Below are 20,286 nucleotides of genomic sequence, written 5' to 3'. Positions count from 1 at the left end.
GCATGATACAAAGATGTATCTAAAGGTCTCCTCACAAAACAATATGTCTCTGCTCGTCACCAGCCTAAACTCTGTTCATGATTGGATGACCTCTCATAAACTATAGGAAAACCCTTCTAAAACGTAATTTCCCCTTATCTTCAAACTCAACAACTCTACTGAAATCCTAGATGAACACACACAATATCTTCAACAGTAAACCCACCTTTGTTGACATTGAAAGTGTCTGGGAGTCATCCTAGACAAAAAACTCAACCTACAGTCTCAAATCAGCGCTATGGCCAAAAATGCATGCTATAAACTATGTCTGCTGTGTGGAATCTGCTGCTACATCCCAGAATTAGATCTTACATCTCTTACCCATACGCTGGTGCTCACCAGAATAGACTATTGTAACTCTCTCCTGACTGTTCTCCCAAAAAAAAACATCTTACCCCCTGAAAACGATACTTTACTGGGAGCACGGTTCGCCTACAGGGCCAAAAGAAATGACCACTTCACCCTCATGCTGATCACCCTCCAATGGTTACCAGTTGCAGCAAGGGCTATCTGCAATCCTGCCTGCATCCATAAAGCCCAGCACACATCCTTTTCCTGCTACCTGGCACACAAACTCCTGCAGTTCCAGGCCCTTGTGACACGCTGAAGCAATGCTCCTTGAACCCTCATCCTTTGAAAAGGAATGACTGATGGCACAATCCTTCTCGGGCAGTGTAACCAGAATATAGAACCCAATGCCTCCAAATCTGTGCACAACTACCTCACTGGGAACTTATGAAGGGAATGTGAAAGCCCTTCTCTTCCAGCAGTATTTTAGCTGAGACACTACAGTCACCTCCCGCCACAGACCTTTACACTACCTCACACATTTCACTGCTGTACATACCCCCTGTACATTCTGTTTTATGCAATGATCCACTATGTTGTGTTCTCAAACTTTATAATTAGTTACAGTAGCATTTGTTCATCTTAAACCATCTGTAACTTCCGATATATATATATATATATATATATATATATATATATATATATATATATATATATATATATATATATATATATATATATATATATATATATATATATATATAAATGAAAGTTGCCCTTGGAGTCTGTCTTCTAGTCCCCCGAGACCTCAGGCGCTTCTTCCATTGGTCCCCGTGTAGTCATTTTTCTCTTTCCATTCAGCCCTTTGCCCTCCGTGGCCGCGTCCCCGTGTCATCTGTGAGGCGCGCGCGCTCGCTAATCGCCTCCCTCAGAGGGCGGACAATGCTGCGTGACCCTCGCTGGAGAGAGTCCAAAGTATCGGCCATCTTAGAACAGGGCTTGTGTCCTTGTAAAGAACCAACTGATACAGATTTCACACATCAGCAGACGCATATCTGAAAAATAATTAAACCATAATTCATATTTACACAAAACGCTCTGTTAGTGAGGATATTAGTGATTCAACGTTAATAATTAGTATACTAAAAAAATCGTTTTTTTTTGCATTTGGTACATAAAACAATTTCTAACCTGTGTGAATATAATATCGCTTTTAAGAAAAAATTAAAATGCTGCTTGTGTTCTGTCCGCTTCTGTTCTGCGCGGTAGGGACGGCGTCCGTTCCAAGATGGCGGGCGGTCGTGCGTCGGCCGCCAGGGGGCGGTGCTCAGGGGCGTGCCTGACGTCAGTCCGTCATCGCTGTCTCCCTTCCATGGCCCGCCGCTGTCACCTTGCCGCTGTCCCCGCGTCACCATGGGTTCCCCGGCGGAGAGCGCGAAGCCCCGGACCTCCCCCAAGGCCATCAAGTTCCTCTTCGGGGGCCTGGCAGGGTAAGGCACGCCTGGGATGGAGGGTCCTCGAGGCAGGGTGGACTGCACCCCAAAATGCTGACCCCCCAATACTGGAGTCTGTGACCCCTGTACCCAGCCTAGAGGGGCTCACACTGTCCGCAGGGTCATGCACCCCGCCCCCCCCCCCCCTCCCCGGGTAGTGTGCGCACCCCCAAATGACTGTACCCCTAGAACCCCTAGGAGACAGTGCACTGCACCTCAGGGCGCGTCTACCGAGCACCCCACATTCTGCATGCACTGGTACCCTGGGCAGAGCCCGCTGCCTCCTACTGCTGTATACTATGTGCACCCCCAGAAGACTGTACCCTAAGAAACAACCCCTTGGAGGCAGTCCACCGCACCCCAGTACACACTCTACTGCTTCCTCCACACTACTGCATGCACTGGTACCCTGGGCACAGCCTAGTGCGGGATACTGCGTGCACCCCAGAAAACTGTACCCCAAGAACGCCGAGGAGACAGTGCACTGCACCTCAGGGCGCGTCTACCGAGCACCCCACATTCTGCATGCACTGGTACCCTGGGCAGAGCCCGCTGCCTCCTACTGCTGTATACTATGTGCACCCCCAGAAGACTGTACCCTAAGAAACAACCCCTTGGAGGCAGTCCACCGCACCCCAGTACACACTCTACTGCTTCCTCCACACTACTGCATGCACTGGTACCCTGGGCACAGCCTAGTGCGGGATACTGCGTGCACCCCAGAAAACTGTACCCCAAGAACGCCGAGGAGACAGTGCACTGCACCTCAGGGCGCGTCTACCGAGCACCCCACATTCTGCATGCACTGGTACCCTGGGCAGAGCCCGCTGCCTCCTACTGCTGTATACTATGTGCACCCCCAGAAGACTGTACCCTAAGAAACAACCCCTTGGAGGCAGTCCACCGCACCCCAGTACACACTCTACTGCTTCCTCCACACTACTGCATGCACTGGTACCCTGGGCACAGCCTAGTGCGGGATACTGCGTGCACCCCAGAAAACTGTACCCCAAGAACGCCGAGGAGACAGTGCACTGCACCTCAGGGCGCGTCTACCGAGCACCCCACATTCTGCATGCACTGGTACCCTGGGCAGAGCCCGCTGCCTCCTACTGCTGTATACTATGTGCACCCCCAGAAGACTGTACCCTAAGAAACAACCCCTTGGAGGCAGTCCACCGCACCCCAGTACACACTCTACTGCTTCCTCCACACTACTGCATGCACTGGTACCCTGGGCACAGCCTAGTGCGGGATACTGCGTGCACCCCAGAAAACTGTACCCCAAGAACGCCGAGGAGACAGTGCACTGCACCTCGGGACCCCCTATACTGCCCCCCTCACACTGCTTGCACTTGTACCCTGGACACAGCCTGCTGCCACCTACTCGCGGATACTTTGTGCACCCAAGAAGACTGTATCCCAAGAAACAACCCCTAGGAGTCTGTGCTACTGCCCCTTCGACACATACTGCATGCACTGGGACCCTGGACAGAGCCTACTCCCCCCCCCCCCCCCCCCTACTCCTTGATGCTGCATGCAGAGTACCCAGGAGGCTGCCTACTGTGCCCTAGAAGAGAGGACTGCTCCAAACCTAATGCTTCACGCGCAGCACTCAGGTTACTACGCACTGCCCCTGAAGAACATATTATAGGGACCCCTAGGAAGCAGTACATTGCACCCCAGAACATCCTCGGCAGACACCCCCCCCCACACACACTACATACACTGGTATCTTGACACAGCCTACTGCCTACCTGCTCCTGGATACAGCATGCACAGCACCCAGGATACTGCCTTCTGCTCCGTAGAAGACAAGACTACCCCTAATCCCAGAGCTTCAGGCATGGTCCCTCCCTAGAGTGCTGTCTACTAAAGAAGATCGTCCAGTGGCCCCTACTCTTAACTCCCAATACGCCATGCACAATACCCTACGCTACAATTCCCTCTCCACATAATACTCTGCCCGCCTAGAGTGCACTGTTCCCTAACTCGTTACGTCATGCGAAGCCCCTAGGAGTCTCTGTTTCCAGCCCCCAGTACTGAATGCACAGCCCCCAGCACAGACTACTGCCCCTGAAAACCTACACATCTCTCCTTTTCACACCAGGACTCAGAGTACTCTCTGTACTCCATTCCGTCCTCTGCTTCAAGGTGAAAATACGCTGCCTTTCCCAAGTACTAGACACTGCCGTGGGACACATTCTGCTGCTCATGGAATTAAACAAAAGTAGTAGCATCTGTATCACCAGCCTTTGTTATGGACGAGGGTTTACAGGGCCTCGAAGCACAACACCCTGCAACAAGGCGCGTTCGGAAAGAGTAAACAGTAGATGTTATTAAAACCAGGAAGGACACTTGGACAAATAATATGTGTTCAAATGTTGGAATCTGGCTGCAGTTCACAGAATAACAAAAGCATACAAGTGTCCTTCAGTGCCAGGGCGAGCTGTACAGAATTAGTGATGGGGTGTCAGTGTTACAATAAATAGAACATGTCCAATTTGCTTTAATTCACATTAAGCTGCAACGAGGTTGTTCTACTAAATTATCGACTGCGCTTCACTCTCTAAAATTTGGTGGAGCCTGGAATGATCTGATCTAATCTACCCCTCAAAATCTGTCATACTTTACAGTTCATTTCTGGCCTTTAAAGACTTTTCAACTTTGACCTTCTTCCAGTGTCTTCTTTACTTCAGGGGGACATCAGCACTGCCCACCCGCCCCCTTGTTCGGAGAGCAAAATGTGACCTTATGCCCTGCCCTTCACAGGCAGCTGTCGTTGCAGGCTCAGTCCCCTTTGCCCAGCAGTTTTTAGTAAATGGCCACTGGAGGACCTTGTGAATTCCTCGCAGTTGTTGCCTTTTGCTCTGTTCCCCCTCGGTCTGCCCAGCTGACTCGTTAGTTTCGGCTTCTTGCCTTGTACCCGCGGAGCGTCTTGATTGTGGGAGCATAGGGATGTTATTTTGAAGATTGACAATGATCCAGGACACCACACAAGCAGGCCGTCCTGGCCATTCGACCCCTGGCCCTGTGCTCACTTTAGAAACCAAACTGATCGTTGGTGTTCAGTCCCTTTAAATCCAGCATCATAAACACACGAAGAGACCTTGCCATCGTCTTTTACATTACTACTCCAGTCCGGCAGTGTCAGCCTTCAGGTACCATCTCGTGAACTTTGACCTTAGATTGAATAAAACATATAAAAATGTTTGTATTTTTTTTAAATAAATAGGGCGAAGCTTCACCACACCTCGCTGCGTCTCCTTGAGAGCCAGTGAGGGGGAGTGTGATTGCATGCCAGTGACGTTACCTTCTGAAAATGAGCCCCCTGGCGCGGGCTGTCATTGTGGCCAGGGATTGTTACTGTCTCCAGCTTCTGAAGGAGCAGCTGGCTGTCCAGGCTGCATTGTGGTGGCGCCTATGTACCGTGACATGGGGGGTGCAGATGCCCTCATAGACATACATATAACACGATCAATAAATATGTAGTGCGGACTAGATCCCAGCTAGGGCGACAAAGCGCATTGTAATAAGGCCGACATTTTTACAATAGCTAGTGATAATTAGAAATGCTTCAACGTACTATTAAAACATAAACGAGAAAGCATAACCTTAAATACCAAAACACAAAGTATCAGGGCATCTAACCTGGAAATGGAAAGCAGTGATGCAGGAATGATGCAGATTAAAATGTGTTTTTATGGCTGTGTAATCATGGATCTGTGGTGTTCATGCATGCACAGGAGGTATTTTTAAGTATTTCTTGAAGAGGGCATTTGAGGTGGGTAATGCTTTACATATTTCATTGCACGTCCATAGAAAGAGTATTTTAGGTAGAACTGCAGAGAAGAGTGTGGTGGACGTTGTATGGAAGGATGCATGTATTCCAGGGAGCCACAGACATCTGCATTTGATGATGGTGAGTCTATCTGCAGTGTTCTGTACAAGAGAGGGATTACAGAAGAGTGCAAGAAACAACGGGTGTGGGGGGGAGAAGGTGAGAGAGGGCAGAGCGGTTCACAACTGTGATTGCACTGGGCTTTGGGTGGGTGGCAGGCGGGTGATTACAGATGAGATGAGGGAAGACATTTACAGGGGGCGCTGGGAGATGCTGATCAGGTGCCTCCGCATGAGTAGGTAAGAGTAATAATGTAACTCTGAGTTGTCAGTCGCGTTGATAATGCTATAAAGAGAGCAGAGCGCTCTCCAAGGTGGCACAAGTAACCCTGGAGTTACACAGTGATGATCTGCTTCTAAGAGCAGGCTGATGGGGAGAAAGGATGGGGCGCGATGCATGTGGACTGGGGTGTATTTCCAACCCCTGGGCACAGGAGGAGATTGCTTGGCTTCTGGTCGTGGTGGTCTTGCACATCTGGGATTCCAGCCTGGTAGTGCTGATGTGCATTTTGCATGCCCCCAGAAGGACTTTGTCTTGTTTCCTGGCACGCTGGGGTTCCAGATGGCTTTGTAGATGGTGGAGTTGAATGTGAAGCAAACCGTGCAGCATCAGGGCCTCATAGACCTTTGAACAGATGAGCTGCATCATGCAGGATTCTAGTGAGGTCCGGTGGGTCTCTGGTATCCCAGCAAGTGGTGTTTCTGCTGTCAGAGTGGCACTGGGCTTGTCACAAGCAGTCATCGCAATGTCTCCTGGTACGAAGGGCTACCAGACCTCATGATACTGATGAACACAAGTACATCAAAGTGGTGGTCTAAGAGTGGTGTGCGGTGTTGGTATGTTGAGGGTCTAGACTTGGTTCTCCTTCACCTCTGATATCCTCCTCCTCTGATTCTGAGGTATTTCTCCCAAGAGCTTTAGTGAGCTATGTTAAGGAGTCTGTCTCGAACTCGCTCTACCTCTGTTGTCTCAGAACATACTAGCGATAAACAGTGGTTTTCCACAAGAATGTGATTAGCTGGTCTGGGGTTGAATTGCCAACTAGGCTTTGGTTCATAAAACGTGCCCTCTTCCAGGACTCACCTTAGCTCCCTCTCACCAAGTGTTCCGGGTTACACACATGACCCCGAGCAGTAACTATGGTGGCTAGATGCCACAAGCACACATTAATTCCACTGCTACCTTGTGCTAGTGACCATGCAGAGAAAGTATGTATGCAGCTGAACTTTTATTTGATAACAACTATGCTGTGAACAAGAAAACCTGCTCAGGTAACTTTGGGGAAAGGGGCGGAGACCCCCCTTTCCACAGAGAAATAAAGACAATGGCCCTCATTCTGACCTTGGCGGGCGGCGGAGGCCGCCCGCCAAAGTCCCGCCGTCAGGTTACCGTTCCGCGGTCGAAAGACCGCGGCGGTAATTCTGACTTTCCCGCTGGGCTGGCGGGCGGTCTCCTTCAGACCGCCAGCCAGCCCAGCGGGAAAGAGGCTTCCACGATGAAGCCGGCTCGGAATCGAGCCGGCGGAGTGGAAGCTGTGCGACGGGTGCAGTTGCACCCGTCGCGTATTTCACTGTCTGCGCAGCAGACAGTGAAATACATGTAGGGGCCCTCTTACGGGGGCCCCTGCAATGCCCATGCCAGTGGCATGGGCACTGCAGGGGCCCCCAGGGGCCCCGCGACCCCCCCTACCGCCATCCGGATCTCGGCGGTCCGACCGCCGGGATCTGGATGGCGGTAGGGGGGGTCGGAATCCCTGCGGCGGTGCAGCAAGCTGCGCCGCCGCGGAGGATTCAATGGGGCCGCGGTACACTGGCGGGACCCCGCCAGTGGTTCCGGTCCGACCGCGGCTTTACCGCCGCGGTCGGAATCCCCATTGGAGCACCGCCGGCCTGTCGGCGGTGCTCCCGCGGTCCTCCGCCCTGGCGGTCAAAGACCGCCAGGGTCAGAATGACCACCAATGTTTTAATACTCAAACGCACCCCCTGTCGGTAAAAGACTAAAATGGTGGTATGTAAAAAAAAAAAATGCCATCCGGATGACCCCAGGCACATTATGAAAAACAAAAAATGCTTTACGCTACCCCACAAATATATAAGTAGAAAAAATTAGAAATCTGAAATCCGCTCTGCAGAGACTTTTCTTATGACACTACAGATCTCATCCGTTTTGCTGATTTAAAAAAAAAAAAAAAAACACTCCGTAAGTGGGGTGCTAAAGAGAGATCTTCTCTTGGCTCCACAGTACCCCTCCCCCTGAACAGGTATTCAGAGGTTTTTATTGGTGCCTGAGGGAAAGGAGTTTGTTTTTTGTTGTGACGACCAGGCGAACCTGTTGTGCTGTAGCCTGGCTGCCTACCTGTTTTTCTCAGTAATTGAGTCCTTGTGTCAAAGTAACTTGGTATTTTGTACCGGCAAAGCTTGTTTGTGATGCATAGCCAGAAATATGTGATGTGGCCTGTAGTCAGGAGGGGGGCGGTGTGCGCAGTGCTGACACCGGAACGACGTCTGCTTGAAGGGAGAGTAGCTCTTACAGTAGAATCGGTGTGCACCACCCGGAAACAGGCCTCGTCCTCACTATAACTGCTGTGTTCACTTATGGTTTTCAGTTGTAGTGATTGCATCCCATCGTGTCTGCGGCTGACCACAAGATTCTTTACCTCCTAATGACACACTGGCTCTCTCACTTCTCATCCTCTCTAGTGCTGTGTTTTTACAGATTTTTACAGATAAGTACAGAAATTAATACTGAAAATTGTGCTTCTAATGAGCGAGTTTCCATGCGGTCTGTTGGGAATTTCAAGACAACATATAAGCAGACAGACCACACAGAGAGTTAAAAAACAGACTAACATAACTTTAAATACAGGCATATGTTAAAGTATATTTGTAGTAAATTGCTAATAATTATCAGTGAGTGTATTGTAGTACATTTGGCTGCTGAAATTGCTAAAAGGCGACGGGATTCAAAATAATAGTACGTTTATCATTGAAATATATGTAGAAATATACCATCTTTAAGTCCACTTGTTGGCAAACCACAAAATAAATACTAATAAGATGACCAAAAGAAGGATATATGGATAAATACAGACTGACATATTAAAAAATAACTTCCATAAAAACGGGAGCTGTAAACATAATGCATCTGTTGGTAGCCCTGGATGCTTTTGTGTTGGGCAGTTATTCGCATCTTTGTCAAGAAGGAAGAGCAACTGTTGAGCCAGTCATTTCTGAGGGCACTGACTTCTCATTTGAGGTACACTACTGTTGTGCAGATGGGTTACTATATGGAGCGCCACATAAGTGTACTCTACTCAGATGAAGTTACTGAGACCCAATGGAGAGAACATATGGACTGGCCAAGAGTTTGCTTTCAGCGGGTGGGGAGGTCGAAGGATCAGATGTGACTCTAGGATGAGAGCACCCTCAAGTCCTGAACCTTAGGAGAAGGAGCAGCATCCCCAGGCACCACCGCAGAAGCTGCTGTCGACCCCAGAGTAACAGTCGGAGGCACCTGTGTTGAATGAGCCCAACAAGGTGACGTTTATACCACACAGGTTAAACGCCAGCAGGTCACACAAGAAACGAAATATGAGAACTAGCGAGCAACATGTTGGGAGGGATTTTAAATATAAATGAAAACATTTAATAGAGATACTTGCGGGTGGTGCAGGAGGAACTAACGAGGGGGGATTGATAGAGGAGAGTCCTTCTGCCCAAAGGCAGATGACAAAGCAGGGTGGAAGATGGGTGGAAGATGGGTCGGTGCGCTGACGCCGTGATGTACATTTGTTTTCTGACCGGGATGGAAAGGGGGCGGTTTGTGCTTCAGAGTCTGGTGACTCTGTCCACGACTTCCAACTTGGTGACTGGGTGGGGCAAGAATGACGGTGGTGGTTCAGACCCACCTCAGTACAGATGTGGCGGGATCTTTTTGAGAATAGGTCTTCTACACGGGCCACTGTTGGCAGAGATTAGGGATGTTTTGTGCACGCTTACCCCCCCCGTGTTTCATGGAGACCGAGGTTGCACCAGAAGCCTGCTGGCAGTAGCCAGATTGATGTTTAGGGAAGTGTCATATGTAAAATCTATTTTGCATAACAGTTGATTCACTGAACATCCTAAGAGCGCTTGTGGCACTCTGAAGATGTTTCCCTCTAGCGTGTTCTAATAAAGATCTTTCCTGAAGAGTTTTTTCGTCAGATAATGCCTTGTGAGATAGTTCTGTTAAGTAGTGGAGGCTTTAGATGTGGAGCGATCTCTGATCTCAAGCGATCTAAAACTGGGAGTGAAAGATCAGGACGTTCAGAGGATTTCTGTGCTGATCTCCACGGATGGGAGACATGCTCTAGGCACCTTTCTCGTCGTAGTATTGGAGCTCGGTAGTTTCTAGTTATTTAATGCAAAGTAATTGGCTTAAGATTCACTGAGCGTTGCCCAAAGAGCATCAGAGCAGAAACTTGTATAGTGAGGCTACTGTCAGATAGCAATCATGAAATGGACATTTCAGAAATGTTCCATCCAGGTGGGTGGTAGAGAGCGGTCTCCCAGGCATTGCAACAATCTCATCCCATTTCTCTGAACCCACTTATTTTACCTGTAGCTCGTTTGGATTCTGTTTAAGACACTTCCACACGGATGCACTGGTAAGTGTTTAAACACCAGACCATGTTTCAAGACTCTTCTGTGGAACCATGAAGGACCTCGCAATCTGTTGTCTCGATGTAACTGCAGCCTTCCTGCTGTTATATAATTTCTTCCAAAGGTCAGGCTGTGCAGACGCAGATTGAAGAATAAACGGCTTACTCTTGCTGTAGCTGTCTGGAGGGAACAGTGACTTTATTAATACTGATGATGAATGTGTGCGCAGATGTCCAAACAGGGGCTGAAGAAGTGCGAGGCTCGTAAGGAAGGGAGGCTGTGGTACTGTAGGATGCCGGCTGAACATGGAGAAGAGGTAAGGGGGAGAGGAAGGGCTAGACTGGTGCTCCAAGGTTCAGAAAGGTGAAGAGGCAGGAAGGGAATGCAGGGGTATGGATGAATTTGCAAGAGATTCACTCATCACTTCGCTGCCCTCGTGTGATCATCCTTTCCCTTCAAACATTGATTCCCTGGTTAGCTATCTATTCACTTGAAATAGAGAAAGTGGCTGTGAAAGTAATCCCATGGTTCCTTTTTTTGGCAGCGATGCGATGTTTATACATCAACAAGTCAAGAAGCAGTAATTCACTTGAGTATTGTATCCAAGGCAGGGAGTCTCTGCTCGTGTTCCTCTGGTCTAGGGTTGTGAAGGAGGTAGGCAAGCAAATTTAGATTCTGGACTTTCTTTCTGCCAGTGTCCACAGCGTACATGTTGAGTATAAGAACTGATGACAGGCCGCCTTTATGCACATTTGGCTAAATGCGTCAATCAAAAGCAAAGCAGGGTCAACCACTTTTAGGAATGGTCTTGCTTGTGTTTGGGAAGTCTTGTATGTGAGATTGTACTTGGGGTGCTTTCATTGAAACATATTTGGATCCTTCCAGATTCTTTGTCTGGCTCCTGCCTAATCTACGCCCTCAGGACACCTCTTAACCCAGCTGGCCCTCCCGGTTAGTTTGTGGTCTTCCGACGCTCCAGCGTTGACGGCAGCAGATTAGGTTTCTGTGTCTGGGTGGTTAGTACACTTGGGGACTGTTGTATTTGTGTCAAGAGCTTCTGATGCCAAGAGAGATTGAAGGACAGCAAATGTAAGTGGTTTAATGTGTCTTCCGGACTGTTGGACACAGGGTAGTAAAGATTAAACCTGGAATGAAACATTTGAGCTGAAAGTAAATCCAGTTCAATAGCCTTTCTAGAACTCACCCCCCTGCTAAGGACGGAGGGCAGTTTGAGACATGATAAATAAAGGTGCAACTGGATCCTCGTCTCTCTTTAGAAGCCCATTGCCATGTTGGCAGTCCATGCTGCTTTATTGGTGTGAGGTTATCAGGTGCTGATTCTGCGTGCTGTCATAAGGGTGTGAGACATCTGCTTTTGGTCCTGTTTCAATGCTTTTACTGGTCATCTAAGTTAGGTAAATAGTGGTGATTTCAAATGGCTGCTGTCAGTAGATTGGAGGCTGTGAGTTTGGGTTATAAGAAGAAATCTCTCTTATACTGTGTCTGAAGTCACAGGACCCAACCCTCCTCCAAGAAGCTCGTTATAGCAGCATCCAGTGCCTGTAATCCATCTTCGTTCAAGGCGGACCCTATGTCACTGGCGGCGGGCAGTGATGTTGTACTCTGGCTCTGTCCGCTGGTCCTACAAGCCATCATGCCCACTGGGTGTGCACCGAGTAGAGATTGCCCACAAGTCGTTGCTGGTGGATAGGGGTGGCGGAAGGTTAATGATGGGTCTGGCATACAAATTATGGTGCACCCATGTTGTGTGCATGCAAAGAAGTCACTGCTGGAGATCCTGGGAATATGTCCTGGCTGGGATGTGATGTATACACCATGCAGACCTGACAGCCAGGCACACACTGCTCTGAAGCTGCTGTTCTTGGGCAAGGATTGCAGAGGGCCAGAACTTGGCTGGGCATGTGACAAGATCTACACAACATCACCCAGTTGTGAGTTGGCACTGAGCACAGGCTGACCACGTCCTTTCTGATGGACAAGGATTGCCAAGTGCTGTGCTGGGTGGAAAGCTTTCTTATGTCATTTTCCTGCGACAACAGCTTTTTTTGCACAGAGCCCTGCATAGGTGAGCTTCCTACTTGAGCAAGGATAATTAAGAACAGTATTGAGCAATTCTTCATTTGAACCCCATGAAGATGCAGGAGACCAAGTGCCGCCTTTCTGCAAAATTTTTTGAACTGGGGATGAGCAAACTCAAGTTTAATGGAAAAACTGAAATTGATTTTACATCTCCAAATTATTCATTTTACAGAGCCGGAAACCCCTAATATCAAACATAGTAGATTTTAAAGTGGCGTTTGTGGAGCTTTTTGGTACTGTGTAGCTCTTCTCTCACTTCTGGAGGCTCCATGAAGTTAATTCCATGCAGGTGGGTCTCTGAGCCAGAGCGCTATTAGCCAGAGGCCCAACAACAGCAGGCCTTCCCACAGCAGACTCCTTTGGTCAGTACGAAGTTGGGTCATGTGTAATACAACATCCATCTCACCTGGTGGGACATCTACGGAAGTACTTCTTGTGTAGGTTGTGTGAGACATCAGGGGATGGTTGTGAGAAATTCTCTGGGTGTTGTCAATGCATCTCCGCATCTTCCCCATCTTTGTTGTCCGTGTTAAGCAAGCTGGGTTTCCACTGGCTGTGATCATTGTTCAGATGTTTCCATGGTTCGTTTTGGTTATCCCTGCCCCAGAGGGTCTTCACTGTACAGAGATTCTGTGACAAGGAGATCCAGGGAGGGAAATATTCCATCAAACTGTGATTTTTGGCTTCTGCCTGAGGGTACCGTTTTCTTGGCAGAACAGGTACAGCAGCAGCTCTGCTGCAGCTCCACTCCCTGCTGCAGCGTTGTTCAATGTAAAGCAAAACAGGTGGCTGTGGGGTCGCCTAGCCGCACTGTCTAAAGCCCAGAGTGTGTACTGAATTGTCAGAGCAGCAGACATTGTAAAACTTTATTTGCAGTGACTGGAGCTTTGTTCTGTGCAGGTCAAAGCATTTGGTTTCTTCCTGTTTTGTCAAGGCCCCATAAAGTAGGGATCCGTCGGAAGCTCTAGTTCCACTAGGTTTCCACAAGCGACCGGCAGCAGTGACCAGCATGGCCATTCTGAGGTGGGCACTGGTCTCCTCTTGCACTCGCTGTTGGACCGAGGAAGAAGGCCCGGGGGGCTTTCGCTGCTAGCGGCTTTTAGGCGCACTCTTTCACCACTGGTGATCCAGTGCCCCATGTCAGTCCCTAGGGTGAGTAGTGAAGCCTCACTCTGGGAAGTGGCAACAGGCTTGTAAATCAAATACAGGGGCCACACTAATAACATGTAATAAGGTCCATTTTCCAATCAGGGATACACCTATAAGCAAGAATGGCTTTACCTACATATTGGAATCAAAAGGAGGTGGAAATGAGGAACAGCACTGAAGGTCCGGGCACGTTTAGTGGCTAAGTTCTAATCCCGAAACACACAGTGAAGAAGCTGCAGTTCTAGTGATAGGCCTCTGGTGGCGGAGAGAGGCCTCTGTTGGCGGTGAGAGGCCTCTGGCGGAGGGGACAGGCCTCTGATTGCAGTGATAAGTCACTAAAGATGATGTCAAGCCCCTGGTGGTGGTGACAGGCCCCTGGTGGTGTGAAGCTGAGGAGCAGAGTTTTCTCCTATGCCACTATTTGCAGACGCAGTCTGCTGCGCTACAGGTGTGAGGCAGTATCATAAGAGGTATTGCTTAGGCCGCAATGTGTCTGCCCTGTGCTGGTGTCTCAGCGCCCAGATGTGGAAGCAGGAACTGCCTACTTTGTGACCAGGCCTCTTGATTCTTTTAAAAATAGCCCAAGACCCAAAAATATTTTCAAGTGGCCAGGCACTCACCATGTAACAGAGAGCAGGGATTTCTACACACAGGAATGGTGATGGGCCAAGGGTGCCACAAACTGAGCTATAGTCAGAATGTATGTGTTCAGATAAAGGGACTCCAGTGGTTGGAGACAAAGGAGGCATTAGCAGCAGTTTGATGTTCAACCGGTTGCCGCTCCATGTTATCTCCAAAGTCTGGGCTATAAACAGACGACTCCTGGTCTTGGATGTAGGCTGATCGAGGTGGTAAGAGCCCCTGTCTCATGACAGTCTGATAGCAGCATACATCTTCAGCCTGAAGGGCTAGGTAGAGGGATCTTTCCCACAGTTGCAAGTTCAGTGCAGTCAGGCTTCATACAGGTGCAGAAATCCTTGTTCCCTCCACCATATAAAAGGTTCAGGTTGATGCAGGTTCACCACACTCAGTCGTGGAAAGTTTCCTGCTGACCCTTGATCTTCTTGCAGGGTCAATGTCTTTATTTTTGTTCTGGAAAGCTTAGCTGCAAGTTCCGTGTGGCTCCTAGATGTGTCCCTTGCTGAAGACAGTTAGCATGTAGCCTTCGTCTCCTGGCGACAGGTCATCTCCTTTCCTTGCACCGGGTGGGAGTGGACCGCTCTTTCAGGCAAGCATCCTGCTCTGGGCCAGGTATTCTGCTGGCTCGGAGAGTTGAGCTTCTCCAGAAGTCTGTATTAAAACAACCTACTATCTCAGTGAAGTAGTTCAGAAAAAGTGGTGGTACTAGTGGTAAGCCATGGCTATTTAAATTAAGAGTACAAGGCTCACAAATGGCGTCCTCATCGGACCAGTGGAGAGAATATTTTCCCGTTTCTTTCCAAGGTTTCCAAGGCGAAGGGTAGGTTCTAAATGGACCACAAAATGTTGCTTCCAAGAGAGACACTGCGGGCTCCTTGAGTTGGCTTCTGCTACTTCCTTCCAAACAATCCTTGGCACAACACAAACTGAGGAGACCACAGAATGCCACAGGATGTGGACACCTTGCGCAGGCTGGTCAGTTTGACTCCATGAAGATCAGCAGGCACTGGCGCTGATCAGTTTTGTGTTCTGGTGCGGTTCTTGTATAAATTGATGTTTTACTCCCACAAGACAGGGTGAACTTTTTATGAAGTCGCTGGGGTGCTGAGGTTGACTGATCTGTTAACAAGAAACTAGTTTCTTACCCATCACCTTAGAAACAGAAGTTTTCCAGCAAGCAGTATGTCTTTGGAAAGGGCACCAACCATGCCACATGAGGTGGGTACATATGTTAACCACATGTAACTCAAAACATGAGCAAAAAACACTCAAGCATGGTACATGACACAGCCCATCACAGATACGTGGGAGTGAAGGGAAACCAAATGGATTTGAACAGGGCTTCCTTCCCCCGCTGGGGTAAGAGTAGAAGGCCTGTGCCATGATTTCCTGGTTACTCACAACCAATCACTGGTCTCCCATAACCTCTCTTCCTTTGGTTGAAGGTCCCCTCTCCTGTGCTCGAGTCCATGCTTGGGATGCACCCTCTAGCCTGCAAAGCCTGGAACGTTGCTTGGGAATGTCAGTAAACTCACAGGTATTCATGCACACCGAGAAAAAATCGGGGGGGGGGGTCAATTAAAAGATCCTGCATCAGTACAAGGACAACACCTGTAGCTCTCTGTCTGTTTTATTATTCATATACCTTGGCATGTCTGAGGTGAGTGCTCAGTATATGCAGTTGCTTTCTTTTCTTAAAGATTAAATATGCTGCATTAATGCCCAAAAAAGCTTTAAATGTTTTTAAGCTTGAGTGTTTGAAATGCTGTCAGTACACCATACTCCAAGCAACCTGATGTGCACATTATGCACAGTAACAGAAATGCTCTTTGCGAGTCGCCCACAAACTGAAAGTTTCTTTTAGCATAGTTCACTACCTACATTCAGGAGGAGTGGGGGATCTCACTTATAAGGGACCTTTGTCAGGGGGTGGTAGCGATAGGCCTCGAGTGTTCAGTCTCCCATTAGCCCGATTCTAGGGGGCAGGCACTAGACTACACTGTGGTGCAGTGGGGCATGTATGCCCTCTGATATTTCCCTAAATAATATTTATATTTTCATGCCTGAGAAAGTATTTAAGTTAATTGTTAAGCATTAATTTGTATTAAAGAGGGTCACTATGTCCTGGCCACAGGACTGTGCCAGGAAACTAGGTTCAAAGCAGCCGACATTCTCTTTGTGAGAAGGAGTGAAATTTCAGGCTTCATGTAGCTCCCCACCCCAGGTCCTTTTCTTTCAAGTTGACACACAACCTTCTACATACACACGGGAACTGGGTAACCCAGATTGTAATTGCTTACAAGTTTTCCAGGAGGGAGGGTGTTAATCCATACTTACAGTGCACGCTGCAGTTTACAGCTTGTTACGAATAGGCGAAATATCTGAAGCCCTGAGCACCACCCTTCTCACACCAACACAATAGTTTTCTCCTGCTTATCCATGCCAGTGACAAGTGCAATTGTGGTTTAGCCAGTTCCACTGCTACCAAAAAACTAAACTTCTTTCTTCCTTTATACCAAACCTTATGCTCCCTGTGGCGTAGACCTTTCTCTCTGGCAGGTGGTAAATGAGGGTGTTACTTTTGTACTCCACTGTAGTCCTGGTTTCAGAGTCTTGTCTGAATCAACAGTTGTGAGAAGGTGTAAAATTATAACCGTCCCAAATAGGAGGAGAGAAAAGGTTTACTTTGAGTTAGTTCCACATGTCATCTATTACATCTGTAATCCAGGAGAGGGAGCCCACTTATATTTTTTAGGAAAGCCTTTCTGTGTAATCTAGTCGGGACAACCCTATTTTGTTAAATGGACCATCGCCTACTACGGTTAGTTAGTAGCATGCTTCATCGGGTTCTCACCCAGGGTATCTTGTCTACCTTTGGGGGCTCAACATTATCAGAGCACTTTGTGGGTTTTCTTCGGGTGGGATCTAGGATTAAAATTGCATTTAGGAATCCAATATGTCTAAACCTTTATTATTTTCTAGATCGCTTTGCAAGAATTAGTTTGGGCTCCTGCATCATCAAGGAGCTACATTTCAGCCACTTGTTTAATGCCTTGCGGTCAAATGGGTTCTTCAGGACCAACAAGAATAATAGATCCCCACTTCTGCTGCCATTGATGGGGTTTATGTGAATCCCACACTATTGGTGCTTGATCGTTCATGCATTATTCACACTTCCATGCCATGCTTGCAGACCATACTGCATATTCTTGTCGGTTGGTAAGGTATTCTTTTTTAGACAGATACTTCGTTAAAACATTATTTCATTGTATAAGTCTTTCTTTTTTATGTGTTTTTGTGTTGGGCACTGCACACTGCTAAATCGTGAACTCGCAGTGATGCGCATGCATTTTCCTTTTCTTCAAGACTGTGTTTCTCCAACTCTGAATCTTTAAGAGGTTCTTATTCTATCCTCCTATATTGGTGACATGGTATTTCCAACTTGTGTCCAGCTCATGCGGTTTTACCCACCCATATCACATACTTTCTCAAAACTTATATTCAGGTCTCTTAGAAGCCTTAGAGGTGAGACGACCTTCTACTTACACTATGCGGGATACCAAGTTTGAGAGATTTCGAAATTAAATGAGACCTCAATTGCAGGGGTATGCTAATTATTATAACACCCCACCACTTAGTATTTCACCGGCAAATGCCTTCCTAGGACCTACTTGCAGACGCTGCATGTGCCCTTGTTTGCAGCCCAGCTCTATTTCATTGTCTTCTGGGTCACATGATCCAGCAAGACGTGTTCACGTCATTGCATTTGTGTTTATTCCATGCCTTACGTTCTGTGGCTTTGCTCGTTTGAGTGAAAACATTGTATTTTCCCAGGACAGGGAACTTACATTCAGGATACGCCAGTTCTTCTGAATTATCTTTTTCACCTGATTTACGTCTATGTTGTAATTAGTGACACATATCAGTCTCTGATCGTGGTTGTTCATAAAGCTTCTTTCCAAAAGTGCATGTCCGTTCTGGCTCTCTTTTTAGCTTTCTGTATAATCTGTTCCGGGTAGCGGGTCATTGTCTGTGTTCTAAAGTCAGAGATCCTGCTACAGTTCCTTCTTATTGGTAAAAAAAATCCCTTATGAAAAATTATCTCACGTTAATCTCTGGTGAAAACTATCACATATCACTAGGCTGTCTTTAAATCTGGGTTTATGATGTATGTCCGTGTACAGGACACTTGGTTCTGGGAAGATCTGCACTTAGAAAGAATGTAAGAGACTAATTGCTGACAGTGTAAATGTAATATGTTATCTGCAGTTATTTAATCATTGGAAAAAGGGGAAAGCCGAATCTATATTACCTTTCAAAATTAGCAAAATGTTGTCTTTGTTCCTCTTCCAGGTGACTGTTGGTTCTGAAAGGATTTGAGGCATGCTGGATAAACTTGTTCAAAATCACCCACAGACAGGTCCCCTCCACCCAGGGAAGTACCATACCATTGTAGATATTATGTGCTCTTGTACTATTCTAGTAAATGCTAGTTTTGCACACTCCATCATGAAGTCTGGTGAGGTGGAATAGTTCAATTTCGCAGAACAGATAATTTATTTTATGACACCTAGTATCTACTCCTGGGGAAGGCTTGTATAGAGACTTTCGGTGTCTAAGCTTATAAGGGACTTTCTGCTAGAGCAAAATAATGTCATTCAGGAGGATCAAAAGATTTTTAGTATCCTTTAAATGGCCTAAGGTCCCCTCTACCATGGCTTTAGAAATAAGTCACAGAACCGAGACAAAGGTTTTAAAATGGACACTACTCCAGAAACTATCTGGCATCCCGGGGGACTTAAGTTAGTTTGTTTTATCGAGGTAAAAAAAAAAGTATGGTGTTCTTGGGTTTTTAGTTATCAAGAAGTCTCACTCCTGTTTAGATATCTTCCCATCTGTTTCCACTTCCCCTATCATTGCATGGATCTCCCTTGTCAGCTGTGCGTGTATTTTTGGCTGACATTTTTCCCATTGGAGTTTTATGCTTTTATTCCTCCTGCCTCTGTATCCCTGTCCTCCTCCTGAAAATAAAGTCTAGAATTCTAAGTTGAACGTCAAGGGTAAACTTGTATATCTAACTTGTGAAAAAATGTTGGGTGTGATGCCATCTTTAACCAGGAATGGTCAATTTTGGTAGAATTTGTTGGCACAAGAAACATAATCCCCATCATTTTGACTGAGCAGCATGGGAAAGAGACACAGATGCAGCAATCTTTTATTTATTGGGATGAATGCCATCCAGGAGGACCTTTGGTACATCTCGGGTTGACCCCTCCCTCCTTTTAGTGGAGAAAGTGGCACCAGACAGGTGTATAAAGACTTTCTGGTCATTCATTGGTTCACCCAGTGAGAAAATTATTGAGCTACTAGTGAAAAATATGTAAATGTGTAGGCAGCGACTTTGTTCCACAAATTGGATGTCTCCGTGCAAAGATATGTTCAATTCCTGTAGAGATGGGGCAGCCTAAAAGAAAAGCTCACCAGTACCCTGAGACCTCGTTTTTAAATGCAGATCACGGCCGGTGGTTGGTCACTCCAAGCAGTTCGTACAAGTATGGAAGAACAAAACACGGCGTATAGTTTGTTGTGAGTTGAGAAACCAGTGAACAGGCCAGTCTCAGGAGTTAATTGGATCTCTCTCTTAGGCCTAGGATAGATGGTAAGCTGAGTTCTAACTGAGGCTGAGATTTAGTCTATGGTAGAAGCCGCTTTGTGTGTTATCTATGGAACCATTGTACATCGCTTGTCTTAGATGGGATACATCGGATATTGCAACTGCCGGAAGTTTGCAGATGGTACACATAGCACATCTGTTCATTGTATGTCAGCGTGCAAGGGATATTGAATAGCTGTGAATTCCAAAAGGGAGCTGGTTTAGAAATCCCCCCCCCCCCAAGGGCATGAATACACACAGAGGACAGTGAGGCGGGAATAAAGTCCTCTTGGGCGTAAACGTGCTGGTGGTACGCTGAGTCCCAGATACTAAGACGCTTACTACAGAAGAAGCCAAAAATCCCATTAGTTGTAGCAAACTTGG

The 20,286-nt window shown here is 47.4% G+C and overlaps 1 protein-coding gene across 1 annotated transcript in view; it reads left to right on the top strand.

Annotated features, from left to right (window-relative positions):
* Positions 1-1,685: 1,685 nt before the first annotated feature.
* Positions 1,686-20,286, top strand: part of SLC25A11 (solute carrier family 25 member 11) — a 41,702-nt gene continuing 23,101 nt past the window's right edge. Inside the window, exon 1 of the mRNA XM_069215671.1 lies at positions 1,686-1,817. Within this exon, the coding sequence (XP_069071772.1) occupies positions 1,741-1,817 (77 nt within the window). The 5' untranslated portion in view covers positions 1,686-1,740. The remainder of the gene's footprint in view (positions 1,818-20,286) is intronic.

Source organism: Pleurodeles waltl, chromosome 12, assembly GCF_031143425.1.
Source record: "Pleurodeles waltl isolate 20211129_DDA chromosome 12, aPleWal1.hap1.20221129, whole genome shotgun sequence".
In the NCBI taxonomy this organism is placed as follows: Eukaryota; Metazoa; Chordata; class Amphibia; order Caudata; family Salamandridae; genus Pleurodeles; species Pleurodeles waltl.
Note: the sequence above shows the minus strand (reverse complement) of the source record. Positions and strands in the feature narration are given on the sequence as shown.